The 17,197-nt window shown below is 39.9% G+C and overlaps 1 protein-coding gene across 4 annotated transcripts in view; it reads right to left on the bottom strand.

The window, feature by feature from the left end:
- ap2a1 (adaptor related protein complex 2 subunit alpha 1) overlaps window positions 1-17,197 on the bottom strand; it is a 29,467-nt gene that overhangs the window by 5,722 nt on the left and 6,548 nt on the right. For 2 of the 4 annotated variants that reach the window (XM_028455812.1, XM_028455811.1), the window contains 17 exons: window positions 16,941-17,134; window positions 16,214-16,343; window positions 16,020-16,121; window positions 14,360-14,619; window positions 13,621-13,789; window positions 13,222-13,359; window positions 12,802-12,984; window positions 12,121-12,218; window positions 11,800-12,031; window positions 9,201-9,389; window positions 8,974-9,128; window positions 6,375-6,437; window positions 4,202-4,264; window positions 3,560-3,642; window positions 3,391-3,480; window positions 2,549-2,672; window positions 416-532 (listed from right to left, as the gene is read on the bottom strand). In XM_028455812.1, coding sequence (XP_028311613.1) covers window positions 416-532; window positions 2,549-2,672; window positions 3,391-3,480; window positions 3,560-3,642; window positions 4,202-4,264; window positions 6,375-6,437; window positions 8,974-9,128; window positions 9,201-9,389; window positions 11,800-12,031; window positions 12,121-12,218; window positions 12,802-12,984; window positions 13,222-13,359; window positions 13,621-13,789; window positions 14,360-14,619; window positions 16,020-16,121; window positions 16,214-16,343; window positions 16,941-17,134 — 2,390 coding nt within the window. The remainder of the gene's footprint in view (window positions 1-415; window positions 533-2,548; window positions 2,673-3,390; window positions 3,481-3,559; window positions 3,643-4,201; window positions 4,265-6,374; window positions 6,438-8,973; window positions 9,129-9,200; window positions 9,390-11,799; window positions 12,032-12,120; window positions 12,219-12,801; window positions 12,985-13,221; window positions 13,360-13,620; window positions 13,790-14,359; window positions 14,620-16,019; window positions 16,122-16,213; window positions 16,344-16,940; window positions 17,135-17,197) is intronic. The other 2 variants (XM_028455813.1, XM_028455814.1) reach the window with 2 other exon arrangements.

Raw genomic sequence — 17,197 nt, forward strand, 5'->3', positions numbered from 1 at the left:
AGTATTTATTTTTGTTCTTCTAATACTGTGTGGCTGCAAACGTGAATTTCCCCTCTGGGGTATCAATAAAGGTGTATTTTATTCTATTCTATTCTTATTTTTTAAAGCTTTTCGGCAGAAATTGCAAACAATGATTTGCTTCTTCCTGTATCTTTGACTACTGCACTTTTATATTAGTTTTTATGCAGGTGATGAGTAAAATTCAGTATTTGATTTATTATGAAATATGATGCTACGTATTCCCTGTTAGTTCAATACATTTGAAAATGTGTTATTTGTAAGGACTATTTGAGTGTCAATGGGCTCATGCAGGAGTTCAAAGTTCAGCTTTGTTCAAAGTGGGGAGTACCCTAAAAGTCTGAGAACCACTGGGTCAGAAGGAGACACCGACAAACACACACTGACACACACTCACTGGCTCAGCTGTTTCCAGCGCTGGAAGAAGTCCTGTGAGGCCATCTCAGTTGGCTGGAAGAATTTGTTAATGGTGACAGGCAGCTTGAGGGTGAGGTTTTGAAGCCCTCCTCCATATCTGATAATAAAACACACATACTTCAGAAACTTGATATGTAATGTAACACTTAATTGTTTAATTTGTTAATTAAAACAAAACTAGTAGAACCAGTTTCAATCACTCCAAGTACAGATGCTGGTCATAAAATTAGAATATCAGGAAAAAGTTGATTTATTTCAGTAATTACATTCAAAAAGTGAAACTTGTATAATGTATAGATTCATTTCACGCAGACTGTCATATTTCAAGTGTTTGTTTCTTTTAATGTTGATGATTATAACTGACAACTAATGAAAACCCCAAATTGAGTATCTCAGAAAACTAGAATATTGTGGAGAGGTTCATTATTGAAGACACCTGGTGCCCTGCAAATGCCTTTAAATGGTCTCCAGTCTAGTTCTGTAGGCTACACAATCATGGGAAAGACTGCTGACCTGACAGTTTTCCAAAAGACGACCATTGACACCTTGCACAAGGAGGGCAAGACACAAAAGCTAAAGACGCTGACTGTTCACAGAGCTCTGTGTCCAAGCACATTAATAGAGAGGCAAATAGAAGGAAAAGATGTGGTAGAGAAAAATGTACAAGCAATAGGGATAACCGTAACCTGGAGAGGATTCTGAAACAAAACCCATTCAAAAATGTGGAGGAGATTCACAAAGAGTGGACTGTAGCTGGAGTCAGAGCTTCAAGAACCATCACGCACAGACGTATGCACTACTCATCAATGCACTACTATCTTATTATTATTATTGTATTTTTATTTTATTTCGTTATTATTATTATTATTATTATTATTACTATTATTATTATTATCTTGTTATTTTATTTAGTTTGCACATATTAGTCTAACTACTCTTATATTTATGTTTATACTTCTTTTTTAATTTATTTTTCTTTATTCTAGTTGACTGTTATTATTTAATGTTACACTATCTGAGAGAGCACAGGTCACCAAGACAAATTCCTCGTGTGTATTCATACACTCTTGGTCAATAAAGTCGATTCTGATTCTGATTCTGACATGGATTTCAGCTGTCGCTTTCCTTGTGTCAAGCCACTCATGACCAAGAGACAGCGTCAGAAGCGTCTTGCCTGGGCTAAAGACAAAAAGGACTGGACTGCTGCTGAGTGGTCCAAAGTTATGTTCTCTGATTGATGAAAGTACATTTTGCATGTTTCCTTTGGAAATCAAGGTCCCAGAGTCTGGAGGAAGAGAGGAGAGGCACAGAGTCCACACTGCTTGAGGTTGAGTGTAAAGTTTCCACAGTCAGTGATGGTTTGGGGTGCCATGTCATGTGCTGGTCCACTGTGTTTCCTTAGGTCCAAGGTCAACACAGCCATCTACCAGAAGGTTTTAGAGCCCTTCATGCTAGATTATTGACACATTTGGAAGTTAGTTTGAGAAGGCACAACTTAGTTTAGCTTTATGCTTCTCAAGAATATTGTAGTGATGGTAGCGGATTGGCTTTTTGTTCATGATCTTTATTGCTTGATTGTATAATGATCTAATTCATTTAGTGGCAGAGGGAGTGGCCTATGCCCATGCTGTCATGTAGTATGATATATGTGTGAATATCATAGCGTGCATGTACAGGAGGGCGGCCAGGTTTGGAATCTAATGTCAAATTAACTTAAAACAACATAGATTACTTTGTATTGTTTGTGAAATCTTCTTGATATGTTTATCAAACTTTAGTTGGGGGTTGAGAACCAGTCCAAAGTATTTAAATTTAGTCACATATTGTGTATTTTTATTTTACAAATGTATTTTGAAACTTTGGTCTCTGTTTTGCTTCCTGATAGAAAAGCACACGGAAATAATTGTTTTAGTCTTTAGAACCAACAGAATTTGATTGAGCCACTGATTCACCTCAGCCATAAATGCGGACAGAACCTCCGCTGCTTGCTCCGGTGACTACTTGGCGTAAAAAACGGCATCATCCGCATAAAATTGGCAATGGGCATCGGAGCAGGTTAAAGGCAGGTCACTTATAAAGAGACTAAAGAGCAAGGGCCCAGTAGGAATCCCACCTGAACTTGATGTTGAGCAGGGGTGCATCAATGAAGTCGGTCAAGCACTCGATGTTGAGGACTTGTTGAATCTGAGCTCCGCCTTCCACCAGAGGCTCCACAGGCTTGGTCTGAACATTGAGCTGTACACAGCAGTTAAGGAACTTCAGGAACATTATAGAGTAAACGCTCAAACAACTACTACAAAGCTGTGACTAGCTATTATATATTTTCTGAACGTCTTGAGAAAAAAGTCTGACATTTCTCCAAGAAGCCCTAACAAAGTCACAACATTAACAGGTACTCATGGACATCTCAGTTTGAAACGAATGCAAAGCTGCCGTAAAACAAGAGTTGTGTTGAACAACTACGTTTGAATATCCCTTTGATGTGTAATTACAGAACTCTCTCCTGGTCAGTTCTGATCACACTGCCCTAAGCAGGCCAAATATCATCATACACCAATAGCATTCACCAAAATCTCTGCCTGGGGAGGCTCCGCTATGGTATGACTAAAGCCGAGTATCATGGCAACTTTCCTGAATCGATTTGATTCCGATGAATCAGGTTTTGAATTGACTAATCACGATTCAATTTTGACTGATCTTTCAAAATTAACTTGGATAAGATGGGTCCAAACTTCAGACTTAAGTTGGGGCGGCTTAGCCAGCAGAGCTTTCTATGCATCCACTGAATGTACTTTCCCGTTGCACAGGTGCAGTAGTAGTTGCTAACACCAGCCTATAGTGAGTAAAAAGTGAAAAAAAAATAAAACATTGATTCCGACTAAAGTCAGACTCCAACTCATTCATTCAAACCGCCACAATATCCTTTAAAGTGAGGGAAACCCTTTGGAAGGATATGAGTTTGCAGCTCCCCGGGACAGCTGACTGTGGTGGTGAAACTGGCGAACTGCACCGACGTCTTGTTCCCATAAAACAGGTACATCCTCCCTGTGTGAGGCAGAAGGAGAAACACATCATGAAGCAATGTTAAAAAAAAAAAAAAGAGAAAAGAGTTTGTTTCACTCACCCAGATTCTGTCGGTACTCCGACTTAATGCCAATCTGTAGCAGCTGATTCTCAAATAACACTCCATTGTTCTTGCACACAAACCTAGAATAGAAACGTTAGCAGAAGGTGAGACTCTGAATGCTGCCACTCTAACAGCGCTCATCAAAGATGCCACAATAAACCTTTGAATAACCAAAAAAAAAGGGATCAAAGCCAGTGAAAACATGAAGGAAAGTAACACATGACGTTGATCAGGACTGAACATCTGGTTTGATCTTGTGGGTCACATGACGCAAACCAACGAGGAAACTTTTTATAGTTCATTTTTAATCAGGTATTTTATCTGTTGAGGGATGTGGTTGTTGTTTTTAAGGAATATTTATAAGCACGCCCTAAAAAATCTCATGCATCTAAATGTAAAATATAATGTGTAGAAACAAATAAAAGAAGCATCCATAAGCTAATACAAAAGTTTGAGTTAATTACCCAGTATAAACGCCACAAGACATCTGTCTACATTTGGAATGTAATATTACGAATGTGTTATGTCATTTTATGAAGGTAGAAGGTTACGTATGTAGAGGTGAGTGAGTGAGTGAGTGAGTAAGTGAGTGTTATGACTGAATGAAAGAGGGAGAGTTTAGACTTCAGCGATGCTTACTTGTTAAGAAGATCGTCTGCCACAGACAGAGGGGGAGCAGGATCCTCAGAGGGAGGAGCAGAGCTGAGAGGCCACAGCAGAGAGCAGGCATGAAGAGACAGGTGGGAAATGTATGGACCAGAGAGGAATGGGATAAAGAAGCCATCCATTCACCACAGCAGAGAAACATAGACATGATGAGGAAACAAGAGATATGCAGTTAGAAGACGGTTAGTAAGAGCCACTAGCACAAGTTTACAACACAACCAAAGATCTACGCTGCATAACTAAATGGGATGTAAACTATGGGAGCAACAGCAGTGAGGTCTGACCAAACGAGAGCAGACGACACCTACCCATGACATGCTAACCTACAGGTTTGTTTTCTACACACACACACACTCACACACAAAGCTTGATGCCATTGTTTTGGATCGGATGATGAGTTATTTCTTTCCACCTACACCTCTCAAAAGTATTTTTATTAGTATGGTGAACTTAATAGAAGACGTCTAAACTGTTCACTTTGTATATATGATGTTGCTGCTCGGGAGTTCAGAATTAATGAAGCATATGCTTCATTGCAAGAAGAACAATAATACACCAATACAAAATTATGCAAAATGTTCCTCAATTCAATGAATATATGTTCAATGTTTCTTCTTTTAAACATTCCTGTGTTGATATGAAAGCAAGGAATCATCTGTGGCATTCCACCAGTTCTCTTGTTAATAAACTGTTAATAAATGACAATTATGTTTCACTTTTTCCACTGTTTGTTGTATTTGTCATATGTTCACACTTAAACCATGAAGTGACAACTCAACCATTTGGTAGAGATGAATATTTCAGAAACGACAGGGTCAGTTGAAAATAAAATAACTGATAATGGTTATTACTCACCCAAGGACATAAGAAATAGAAATAAATAATTTTTCCATTGATTTATTTTTGGCGGGGTTGTTAAAGGGTTAATCCTTCACTGTGAAAAAGGATTAAATGCAGGCGTGAAGACTGCAGACGTCTTTCAAGCTTTAACGGAGTTCTCACAGAGAAAAGTGTCTGGTTAGAAACAATGGCCCAGGTTTGAGTGTGTTTGGAGATATGGAGGAACAAGCATTGACAGTAAGTTATCGTGTGATCATGATGAGAGATATTTAAAACATTAAACAGAAACATAGTTACCATCTGAGGTGTGGGTTAGCATGATGGTGAGCCGATAAACGGTACAGATTGATGTAACCATTGTGACTTACAGCATTTAGCCTCACCTCTGCCACCACTACGGTTACAAAGGGGTGGAACATTTCTGGTAAATTTTCCACAGGAACTCAAGCTTGGGAATTTTGGATAAGGGCCAGAAAATTAATATCGGATTTTATTGGTCTGCATCTAAAATTTATATCTATTATATCTATTTAATTGTACAATACTGTAGATATTTACATTGAAGGTTAAAATGAATGTAACCAATTGGTTAATAATAAATGGGTCAGTTTTTCTCATACCTACTGTTGCTGACTATTGTTCTCTGTTTGAGAAACATCACTTGATCAAGCCTTTTCTAACATTCCACACTGCAAAATAAGTAATAAAAGTATGTATGATTTGTGTTGATATCGGATTGATATCAGTATCGGCCAATAATCAAGGCTATATCGATATCATATCGGATGTGAACAAGTTGTATCGGGACATCCCTATGCAGGATATCAATTACTTGAGACAAGAAGCTTTTCTCGGCCACTGTGGATTAAAGCATAGTCACAAAATGTAACTATGCTGCAAAGTAATTAGTATTCGTAAATGTAAAATGTTGGAATTTTCTTTGTCTTTTAGTGAAGAATCAAAAAGTCACATGTTCAGAACGCAAAATTTTCACCCACAAGTTGAGAACCAGTAGCTTAGAATTCCGTTCACTGAACCAGTGACAGGTTAGGTCAGTTAAATCACTGATAAACTTCCCTAAACCAAAAGATGTAGCTGAATGTCTTTGGTCTTAAAGCATAGAAATTGTAAAACAAGTCACGTGCTTTTAAGTCAACACATATGGCTCCTAAGAACCCAGCTGCATATGCAGTGATTCACATTCAGAGTTACTATTTGCACATCTCACACGCACACGCACACGCACACACACACAGTCTGTGCATTCCTCTAATCTAATGTCTGATGGTTCCTACTGGGCCCTTACTCCAAGTCACCAGAACCCTCCACCAATTGGGAATCGGAGGTCTCGGTGGGCTGTTCCAGATCTCTGTCATTGTCCAATACGGGTAGAGAATCAAAACACAGACATACAAGCGCACAAAGATGGATGAACACGCAGACGTGCAGAAACACGCGCGCACACACACGCAGACGATGAGCACGCACAAACCCGCACACACATACACACAGGGAAAGGCAAAGAAGGGAAAAAGAGAAAAAGATGACAGACAGTCACATATAGAGAAGATTAAATTAAACAGACAGGTGAAGTGGACCTGCCAACCATAAGGTCTGACCTGCGCTTCCACGTATAAAGGATATATATAGCAATAAGTGACAAATTTCAGTTACAGGATATTAACCTTAAATTTCCTTTATTTTGTGACTAATTCTTATTTAATTTGGGGAAAGTTTGTGGAATAATTGTGGAGAAATCAGGAGTTCTTTCAATAATTTGATATTAAAAAAGACTTCAATCATGTGATTTACACATGGGGGAAACTGTGAGCCCTGCAAATATTGTGGAGTTTCATTGAATTTGGAGGGACTGAGATATCTACAACTGAAATAGTTTGTAATTTACACAATGATTCATGGTTTCTCTGTTATTTTTACTTTCTCCTCCAGGACACTGCATTCCTTTTAGGGTTTGACACGTGTGCCTCCAAGTAACTTGTGTAGTGCTGAAAAATGACTGGTTGTAAAATTTCATTCAGTCTTTATTTGTGTGAAACTTCCCCTGCATGCATGCTCCTCCCTAGGTGAAGTAAGGACTATTAAACTCTGTAGAGTTCCTTACACTTTGTCTGTGCGTAGATCATTTTATTCCAAGGTTTTGAATGATCTGAAAACAATGGAAGCTTGGATGTTTGTAGTTAGTGACGCTGAATACAGTTTGAAAATCATTCACTGTCCATTGACCAGCTCAGTAAATTATTTTTACTACATCTTTGTGGCTGAGTGAGTTGCTGTCGTTCATCAACAGTTATCTCTAATATGTGCTGGACACTAAATATTAAAAAAGTGAATGAATACAGTTTGTAATCTGAGTGCCTGAGAGAGACCTTGAGCTACCAATCAGTTCTTAAAGCACATATTCTCTCTAAAACCCGCAAATAGAAGCTAATCATCCTATTCTGGATTACCTTCTACCACTGTTTATTTATACTTCAGGTGGCACGACATGAATCGACTTCTTAGTTTAGCATCTTCAAAGCTTGTAAAAGCCTAATGATGACCATGGACTGACATGATTGGATGATCTCAGGGTTGGCAGGTTCACGTTAGACAAAGAGAGCAAAGACAGAAAGCCATTAGAAAGACTATCATTGACAGAGTACATCTAGTTGCATCGTAGTCCAAAGTACAAACACTCAAGGTTAAAAAGACAAACATTTCCGTTAAGATGAAAACAAGAATGACTCCCTCACTCAAGAGCTGGATACAGTATGAATTCATATACTCATAACATCACATCTGTCATATAGAAGCAAGCAGAGGCCACATGTGGACTTGGTGCCTCAGATGCTAACGGCTAAATCAGCAGCTTCTCTCCACCTGTCATTAACACAATAGCTTGTTAATGAAATGATCCAAGAAATGTAACCCAGCAAGTTAGCACTCAGCCGCTAGTAACAGAGTCTGTAGAAGACCAAGAACTCAGAACTCACGTTTTTAGTAAAACCAATAGTTAGAATAAAGGTGACCACCTCAGTCAAGGTTAGAATTATTCATTATTCAATGACACAAATGTGATTTAGTGCAAAATGGACGCTCTGCTAGAAACATGTTTACACAAGTGACAAGGCCAGTTTATGGGCTGGGCCAAAACCTTCTAGCCTGTGGTTTCATATTGGAGGGTTTACTGATGGAGAGCCTCCGATTTGAAGTTCATACATATTCATTTTATTTCCCTTTCATCTGCTTTTTGGAATCAGCTCAATTAACTACACTAAATCCTGCCAAACATGCTGTTAGGTAAATTATCTATTGTTGGTAATTTTTCCACTATGGCAGTGCGTACTGAAATTTGACATGGGTCTGTTTTTGCTAAACTTACAAAACATTAGGCCACACATTTTGAAGCAAAATATTGTTGTGTAAATGTTTGATATTGTCCCTTAACATGTCGATGAGGGTTTAGATCGTCTCATTTATTCATTGCCATTTCTGAAGGTGAACGCCAGATTTCATTGCGACATTGTGTGGGACATTTGTATTGAGTGTTATTGCATGATATTATTGTAAACCATGCATGTGTGGTTATATTCTGTGTTCTAGTGCAATTTCAGCTTGATGCTTTTTTAAAAAAAATAATAAATAATGACGTTGCCATTTCCTTTTCAGGAAGTGAATTCTGTCTGTTTACCAAAATCACTGAAAATGGGAGGCTCTACTGATCTGATCCACCTTTGGGAGCATTTCTAATGTAGAAGCAATCAGAGCAAAGGAGCTGCAGACAGGCAGGAGACGTACTCTTCTAAACTAACTCTAATGTTTAGCTGTGCCTCCTTTTAAATGCTGCACTACAGCAATTACCCACCCTGCAGACTTAATCAGTTAGTGTAGAGATGAACTTGCACCTTAAGAAGCCCTCATCGTTCACAGCAGCCGAGGAAACCGCAATACCAGCCTCAGAGAAGACGTCCACCAAGAGGCTCCCAGCACTGGCAGGCGCAGCACCAATTGGTGCCGCGGCACGAATCCCAAGCAGGTCACCAGAAGGTGAGGGCGTGGACTAGAAAAAACACAGCCTTTTTTAGTCAGCTTGAACACATGAAACACAAAGAAAAAAACATTGAATCCTTACAGCATTAGACGCAGCCATGGCTGCTGAGTCAGGACCCCGGTCAGCGCCTCCATTCAGCTCGCCTCCCTCCCTCTTGTTGTCCTCCAGCTCCGTCACAGACACAGCTCCAGGACCTTTCTTCTTCTTCAGCTTAGCCAGAATAGATGATTCTCTTTCTGGGAAGGGGGGCATCTCTTCAAGGACAGTAGCCTGTAAGAACCAGACCAAAGTACAGTGAGACTGAACTGTATCAGCTTTTCCATTGAGGTCTGTAGAGATGAGAACAAAGTAAACCCTATAGGGTGGGGCACTCTACTACAGAACTATCTCCCTCCCTCAAACAAACATCCCTACAAGGAGGAGCTCCTTAGAATGAGGAACAGGAAAAGATTGTAACCAAAGAACATGCAGGATTGCAGATCTCTAGGTTATTAAAGCAGAACTAAGTAACTTTTACACCTTAATAAAGCCTTCTTGTAGTCCCTCTTAGGGTAATACAAATGTTTATGGGGTGATCAGGGGGTCTTTCATCCCTGGTCATTCTCTGGCCAGAAAACCACACTTGCAACTTTCCCTGCCTCTAACCTGACAGCTCTGTTCTCGTTCTCGCAACAACACGTACTGCTATACGACAGCCCAATACACACTAAAGGTGGTTCACAACCAACGCGACTATAGTTACTTCAATCGTCCGTGATGAGTCGCTTGAACACAGTGGTGCTTTTTGGTCACTTCATCGCTCCAGTGACGTCATTACCAGGGAACGTTTGTGTTTTTGTGTGTGTGTGTGTGTGTGTGTGTGCGTGTGTGTGCGTGTGTGTGCGTGTGTGTGCGTGTGTGTGTGTGTAGTAGGGTGAAAGGGGAGACAACTGGCTGATCACGTCCCTTATAAACAACGCAGTTTTTACGGTAGAAATTATCAACTTACGGAGTTACTAAAGGATGAGTTCACTCAGAATGTAGGTTTATTCAAGATTAACTGCTTTCATTTTGACCCGGTACGTCTCACTAAAGCAGGAGGGAGGAGCTGTTGCCTCTGGGGGTGCGGAGTGTTTACGACAGTGACATAACCAAAAGGGACCTTTAGGGGGAGCGCTAAGTGCAAGTTACTTAATTCTGCTTTAACCTCTCTGCTGAATGTCAAAATAAATATTCCTCTATGAATCAAGTCAATCCATTTACATGAAGACAGCATTCATGCAAAAGCTTATTATAAGTAAAGGATCCTTAATGATTACACAAAAACGGCCACATACTGTAGAGTAAAAATCTAAAAATTGAAAAACTCCAAACCTCAAGCGATACACCCAACCTTTTAGCTCACCAACATCTCATTCACAATGCCACATTGTCAAAGTTCATCTAAGCCCAGAAAAGGAAGTTAAGTTAGCACGGATGCTATTTCACAATTTTCCCAACTGAGCTGAGCTCAAACAAAGCATCAGAGGGGTTAAATGGGCACATGCAAAGAGACTGAGGAGGACTCTATTGGCAAAAGCATAAGCAAACATGTCAATGAGATCTTTGTCAACAACTTTAACCTTTCTCTTTCCAAATGTACTTTTATTCTTCTCCTAAACAGCATCTAATTGTGTCTGTTTATGCAGGTTCCAATTAAATCTGCTGATAAGTTGTAATATTATTACAGTCTGTTCTGATTCCTGTTAATTTGTTTACTGTGAGAATCAGTCTGAGGTTGCCCTACCCTACATGGCCCTGCAGAATCTAGTGCAGTGGCTCTCCAACTGGGGTCTGTGGACCCCCAGGACTCCTAAAGCTGTAGCATGGGAGTCCGTGAAATAATTTGAAAAAGCTCATTTTTAGGTGATATTATTACAAAAGCATAGAATCCATATGTGGAATTGCAGTAACTGCTCAATGAATACAAAATTGCGCAAAGAAATTGCTTATTTTTTTGCTCAAATAAATGTGTAATCATTTTGTTTATTGCTAATACATTACACACATTTTATGTTCTGTACAAGACTAGTACAGGTACTCCAAGTTCATTTTTACTACAAATATCTAAACCATTAAAGATGAAACATTAAAAGAATAGACCATTTTTACAATCCTTAGGGATAAAAATGGGAGTAAAATGTTTTTGAATGATGTAAGGATTATAAAAGGGTACTTTAAATATTCCCTAAACCCAAAAAGCTTGAGAATCCCTGCTCTAGAGCACAGGACATTTCATTTGATCCCGTTTGCGAACTTGAAACTATTATCCAAGAAACACTTACAGATACACCTCAGATTCTTTTTAAATATTTGTTCTTAGATTTAGGACTTACAAAAATATTGCCCATCTCACTTTCAGAACGAGATCCCACATGAATACGTGCTGAACCCATCACTCCATACAAATGACTGAAAACGAGTGATGCACTGTTCTGGGGTTTTCATGGTGGGCCTTTATTCGAAAGAAAATAAAAAATTACCCAAATAGCTGATATTTATCAATGACAAACAGAAATCCTTAACAGTAACCACAACAATCCCTTTTAAATGTATTACAAACCTTGAGAGAAACCTGGGACGTTATTTTTCACAATATTCCATACTAAAACACCTCTTCACATAAAACATATAACCATACAACACTCAGTCAATCACTAACCAGGACGTCGGTGCTGGCGATGGAGGACAGCTTTAGATACTCCACAGCGCGCTGCTGCAGTTCCACATCAGAGTTGCGAATCTGACTGTCACAACGCAACACCTCCTGGATGGTGGTCTTGGTCTCTGGGAAAAGGTTGATGAACTTGATGTACGCCGACAGCAAGAGTGCACGAGTCGGCACAGAGCACAGGTGGAACTTGGAGTGAAGAAGGTTGAACTGAACCAAAGGGCTAAACAAGAGAACAGCCAACTTACTTTACTTCCTCATTTCCTCTCCAACACTTCATTCAGGTCACCATATGGTCAAAGGGTGGCTTACCTGGAACGTGGATCACCAGCAATCAGGTTACCAAACTCCCCCAGAATATAGCCTCCAACTTTCACCATGTTCTCATGGCAGGCAGGGGCCTGCAAGGCCTGGAAAGAGACAGCGATGCCATTACTAGCTTTTACTGATAAAACACGCTGCCTCAATGGATCACTAATTCAGGCCATTTTTGTCCCAATATCCCCCTTCCTGATTAAGCATTATAAACTCCAGAGTATCTTTTGTTTTATCAAATGATCCTGTGGTCTGAGGTTATTTCAGAGTGACTTTGTCCTGATAAACCTGCTCTGAAATGGGTCAGGTTCAATAAATAATGTTTATTTTGTTGCTTTTGGTAGTGTGCATAGCTTTTTGTTGGTTTTTTTATGTTGCTACTGCCTGCTCTGCCTTTTGGACTGTTTATTGACCAGAATAGTTCTGTCTGTGTGTGTGTGTGCGTGTGCGTGTGCGTGTGTGTGTGTGTTATCAGATCTCACACACAGTACGCTCAAAACTGTTCTATGTTTTTTTTTTTTTATCTTCATGTGCATCTGTAACAGATAAAACATCTCTTTAGAAAATCCTTGTGCATGTACCCTGTTTAACTTGTATTTGTTGACGTGTGCAAAGTTAGCTAAAACGTGTTCACACTCGTGGTGGTGTTGTTTAGTCGTAGCGTTATGTAGGTGGTACCTCAAAGACGGTCTTGGCGGCATAGCCTTGCACATCATCGCGGTTGATGACTATCTGAATGACACGGTACCAGACCTCCTCGCTGACGTAGTCCCCGGCAATGCGGATAAGGTTGAGAATAGTGTCCACATACCAGGAGTAATCCACGGCGTACTTCTCTGCCAGTATGGCCACTTTGAGCACCTGAATGATGACGAGCCCAATACACGTGATTTAAAAGCTGTTTTATGAATAATTGAATGCTGTTATTGAAATAATTGACTGAAAAACACAGCTGTGGCAAACACTGGAGTTTCCTTCTCAGGAAAAAACAAAGACTTCGTGCTATAGTTAATGTGTTTGTTCATAGATTCATCAGATAATTGAGTCTCCATCAGTCATCCTTTACCAATGCTTACATTTCTTTATTCCTCGACTTACCATTTCTTCTCTGATTGAATAATCTGCTGTCTCCAGGTAGCTGAGCATCTCAGCCACAATCTGCTTAGCATTGCTGCGATCACACATGGCATAGAGCAGATCAGCAGCCCGCTGTCGAACGCTCACGTCTCTTTCAGTCTACGGAATAACACACAGACAACAAAACTTAGACACATGGAGGCATTGTGCAAATTGTCTGTATAGGTTCACAAGGAAATCAAAAAGCTCTGACCAGGGGGAACAATATAGGTTAGATAAATAAGGCAAATGCACAAATCAAAAGGAGCCTTCATTTTAGCTTGAGCTTTTGAGCGTCGACCTAGTTGTCAACTCTGCATTTCTGTTCATTATATCAAAGCCAATATTGGGGGACTGTTTCAGGCCATGCGTGAGTATCACCTTGAGGGCGTTGATGACGGTCTCTATGTGTGTTTTAACAGCTTCGTGGGAGAACTCTGAGCTGGCCAGAGTGCACATGCTCTCCAGAGCCAGGTACCGCAGGTTTGTCTCTCGATGCTGCAGGAACTGGCCCAGCTGGTTGCAGGCTCGCACCAGCAGGTTGGGCTCACTTCATACACAAATAATGTTGTTAGGTGTTGAACAACCCCAAAAAAAATCCTATTTACAATGTCTATAATGACACACAGAAATAAAACTGTGAAATAATCAGCTGTCCTACAAGTTACAGAGACCAAAGATCATTTAGCTGAGATCAAACAGAAGAATCATCAACTCTTTGTTGAGGCAAAACTAAACCGTAATAAATGCAGTGGATTCATCATGATTTTTGCCCCAAACCAAATTCTAGGTTTCAAGTATCATCCATCCATCAGTTTGTTCCTTTAGTCTTTTCCCCTTCTATTGTTAAATACATTTTATTTGACTGCATGTTTACTTTAAAGGTTTTTAAATCATTTGCTGTGTTGAGCGACCCATTGGAACCTTCCATCAGGCTGTTTCCATTATAACCAAATATTGCAACACCCGACATCTTCACATTTGTAACCTTTTTGTTTTAACTCCTTTTGATGATGACACACCGACTGGATAACATGTAAAATTTCCAAATTGCAGATACCTTAATAGTTGTTAATAACACTAATGTGCAAATTTTCACATTTGTTCTTCCCCGCCTCACCTGTCGTAGTGGATGATGAGTGAGATAGCCTCAAACAGGATGGCGTTCTTGGCATTAGAGTGCTGCACCTTCTTGGATTTAGGTGGCTCCTGTGCTTTATTGAGAATGGTCTCCAAGCACTCCACCAGTCGCCCCTTGACAGCGCCATCTTCTGGTGGGGGGTAACACTGAAGCAAGCGCAGCAGCTTGCATGAAAGCCACGGTGCAGGCACAAAATAATAGGTGTAGTCCTGCAGGTCAGTGGAGGCTGACGACACAATCTGATAAATACAAGATTTCAAAAAGGCCTTTATTAGCAGGGGTGCGCAGAATAGTTTTTTTTTGGTCTGGTGCTTAGGGGAGCAACAAAACAGGAGGATGCATGAATAACATGACATATTACTTTAATTTAACTGAAAATGAATAAAAAGAGCACTACTAAAGTCAAAAATGACTCCAAACTAAAAGTACAAATCTTTGAAAACCAAATGAAATGGCAGCTAAAGCAGCCGCGGACTCCTCAGCCCATTCACTCGCTCTCAGAAACGGAACCGAAAGACAGCAGTTAGGATGAACCAGGCCCAGCGGCTGCACACACTAACTTTAACAGTCCAGTGACAAGTTTGACAGCTTTAACCTCATCAAAGCAGTGTGCGTTTGTAAATAGAACACTTCCTGAAAAATAATCACCAGAGGTGGAAACATGTCACTGCTTCTCAAGTAAGTCATGCCACTAAAGTTTAGAGTCAAGTCTCAAATCAAGACAATCAAGTCCAGGTCAGGTCAAAAGTCCTCAACATTAATTTCCAACTCTTAACAACTCATGAGTACATAATGTATCACAGCTAGTGCCATTTTATAGGACAAGGTTATTCAACTGATATAAACAATGAATTACTTGAACAGAGTACATATTTGTCAAATAATAGTGATATAAATCTGACAATGCTTTTATAAACAAATCAATTCAGCATCGTTTTAGATTTTCACATTTTTCTAGTTCCTCTGTCAACTAAACAAACAATAATTATAGTGGGAAGGCATACTTTTTCAAAATCAATTATTAATCCCAGTATTACTGTATGTTTTAATCCAATGAATATCACTCTTGGAATCTTTTTCTCTGCTAATGCGAGCACGTCTCAGCCCAGCTTGATGTTTTCAGCCGTTTACAGTTTGTTTAAAGGTGGACCTGTCAATAAAAGTCCTGTTTGGCCTCGGATGGCAGAGTGCTGTCCAGCAGGGTTTTGAGCAGACTTACTGCTCATTAATGAAAATGTTATTTAATAAAATCTTTTGTCATGGAAGGGTAAGAAGTCAAGTCTTCCCGAGTCAATAGGCTCGAGTCCAAGTTAAGTCACGAGTCATTTGTTTTCAAGTCTAAGTCAAGTTGCAAGTCCTTCATGATTTTGTCGAGTCCAAAGTCATCAAAGCCTAAGTCGAGTCCATGTCATGTAACTGGAGTCCACACTTCAGATAATCACTACGTTACAGTTTGTCCAACATGTCTACCTCCACAAGCGTGAGTTTAAAGAGCTTTTTGTTGCATCTACAGCTTCTAAATAAACTGTTATTCACACAAGTAAAAAATCACAGGGAATAGTAAACCTTGTAGCAGGTTTGACCTTATAGCTTTAGAAAACATGACAGAGAGGTCAACTGCCCTGGTGAACACACTCACCCTGCTAAGTCGGGAGACAGCCAGAGAAACACAGGTCTTAAACTCATCTGGATTCTTCTGGCTCAAACAGGTGATGAGTGAGATGGCTGCAGTCACCACACCCTAAAGCCAAAGACGAGAGAGAGTCAGCGATATAAAGATAATCCCAAAAGGTACATCAAAGTAAGATACCATGTATTGGCGGGAAATCTCACCATGTGCTGGTCATTGAGCAGATGCACCACACGGGACGTCCACTCCCCCATCAACACTAAGTCAGGAGAGGTTTTGTAGAGACGCAGCAGACAAAGGGCGGCCGACTGCTTCACACTGTCCATTGTATCACTGGAGTGAATCAAATCATGTAGCGGTTAGCTTCCAAAAGGAGGAACCATCATGCCTAACAGACTGCAAACATCACATCTAATATTTGAATACTGAGTCAAAAAAAACATGTTTTGGATCAGAACTCAATGGGACTTTGGACTATGCACTTATCCTTCCTTATTTGTCCTGCTGTGGTGAAGTGAGGTATGAACAAATACATAAAAGTACTTTCCAAAAGAGAGCCATGAAAATGGTTCATCATGCTGGTACCTTGGTCACACTAGTCCTTTCTTTTTAAAATCAGGTATTTTAAATTTTAGGGACTGGGTTAAATGTGAAATTACGGCTTTTTATACTTAATTGCAAGAGGATTTTGTTGAGTTTGTATGTTTTAAAAGCAGTTCCCTATCATATATTATGGTTGTAGGTTTATTTTTATGTTTATACATGAACAGGATAAGTTTTGCTTCCTTTAGTCGCTTCTCTAACTTGCACTTTGCCTTTTATTTGACATTTGTTGTCAGTTATTGTGTTTAAGATAAGTCGATAAATAAATATTTAGCTTTTAAATCGCTTAGTTTTGTCTTCAAACACTCCAACATCTGTTCGACTCACCCAGCAACCAGGATCCGAGGAATCTCACTGGCAAAGGCTTCAGCCATCTCCCGGCTTCCGACGTTAGCAATGCAGTGAAGGGCCAAGCACATGAAGGTTGGGTTGCGGCTGGAAAGGTCATTCTTAATGGCATTGTTGATGAGGCGGATTAGCTCACTGTTGCTGTTGACCAACACTGAAATGAACAGGTAGCCCTGGAGAGAAAGATGAGTGGGAGAAAGGAGGAGAGGTTACAAAATGTCTGAGATGTTTAATTA

This window comes from Gouania willdenowi, chromosome 8, assembly GCF_900634775.1.
Source record: "Gouania willdenowi chromosome 8, fGouWil2.1, whole genome shotgun sequence".
NCBI lineage: Eukaryota > Metazoa > Chordata > Actinopteri > Blenniiformes > Gobiesocidae > Gouania > Gouania willdenowi.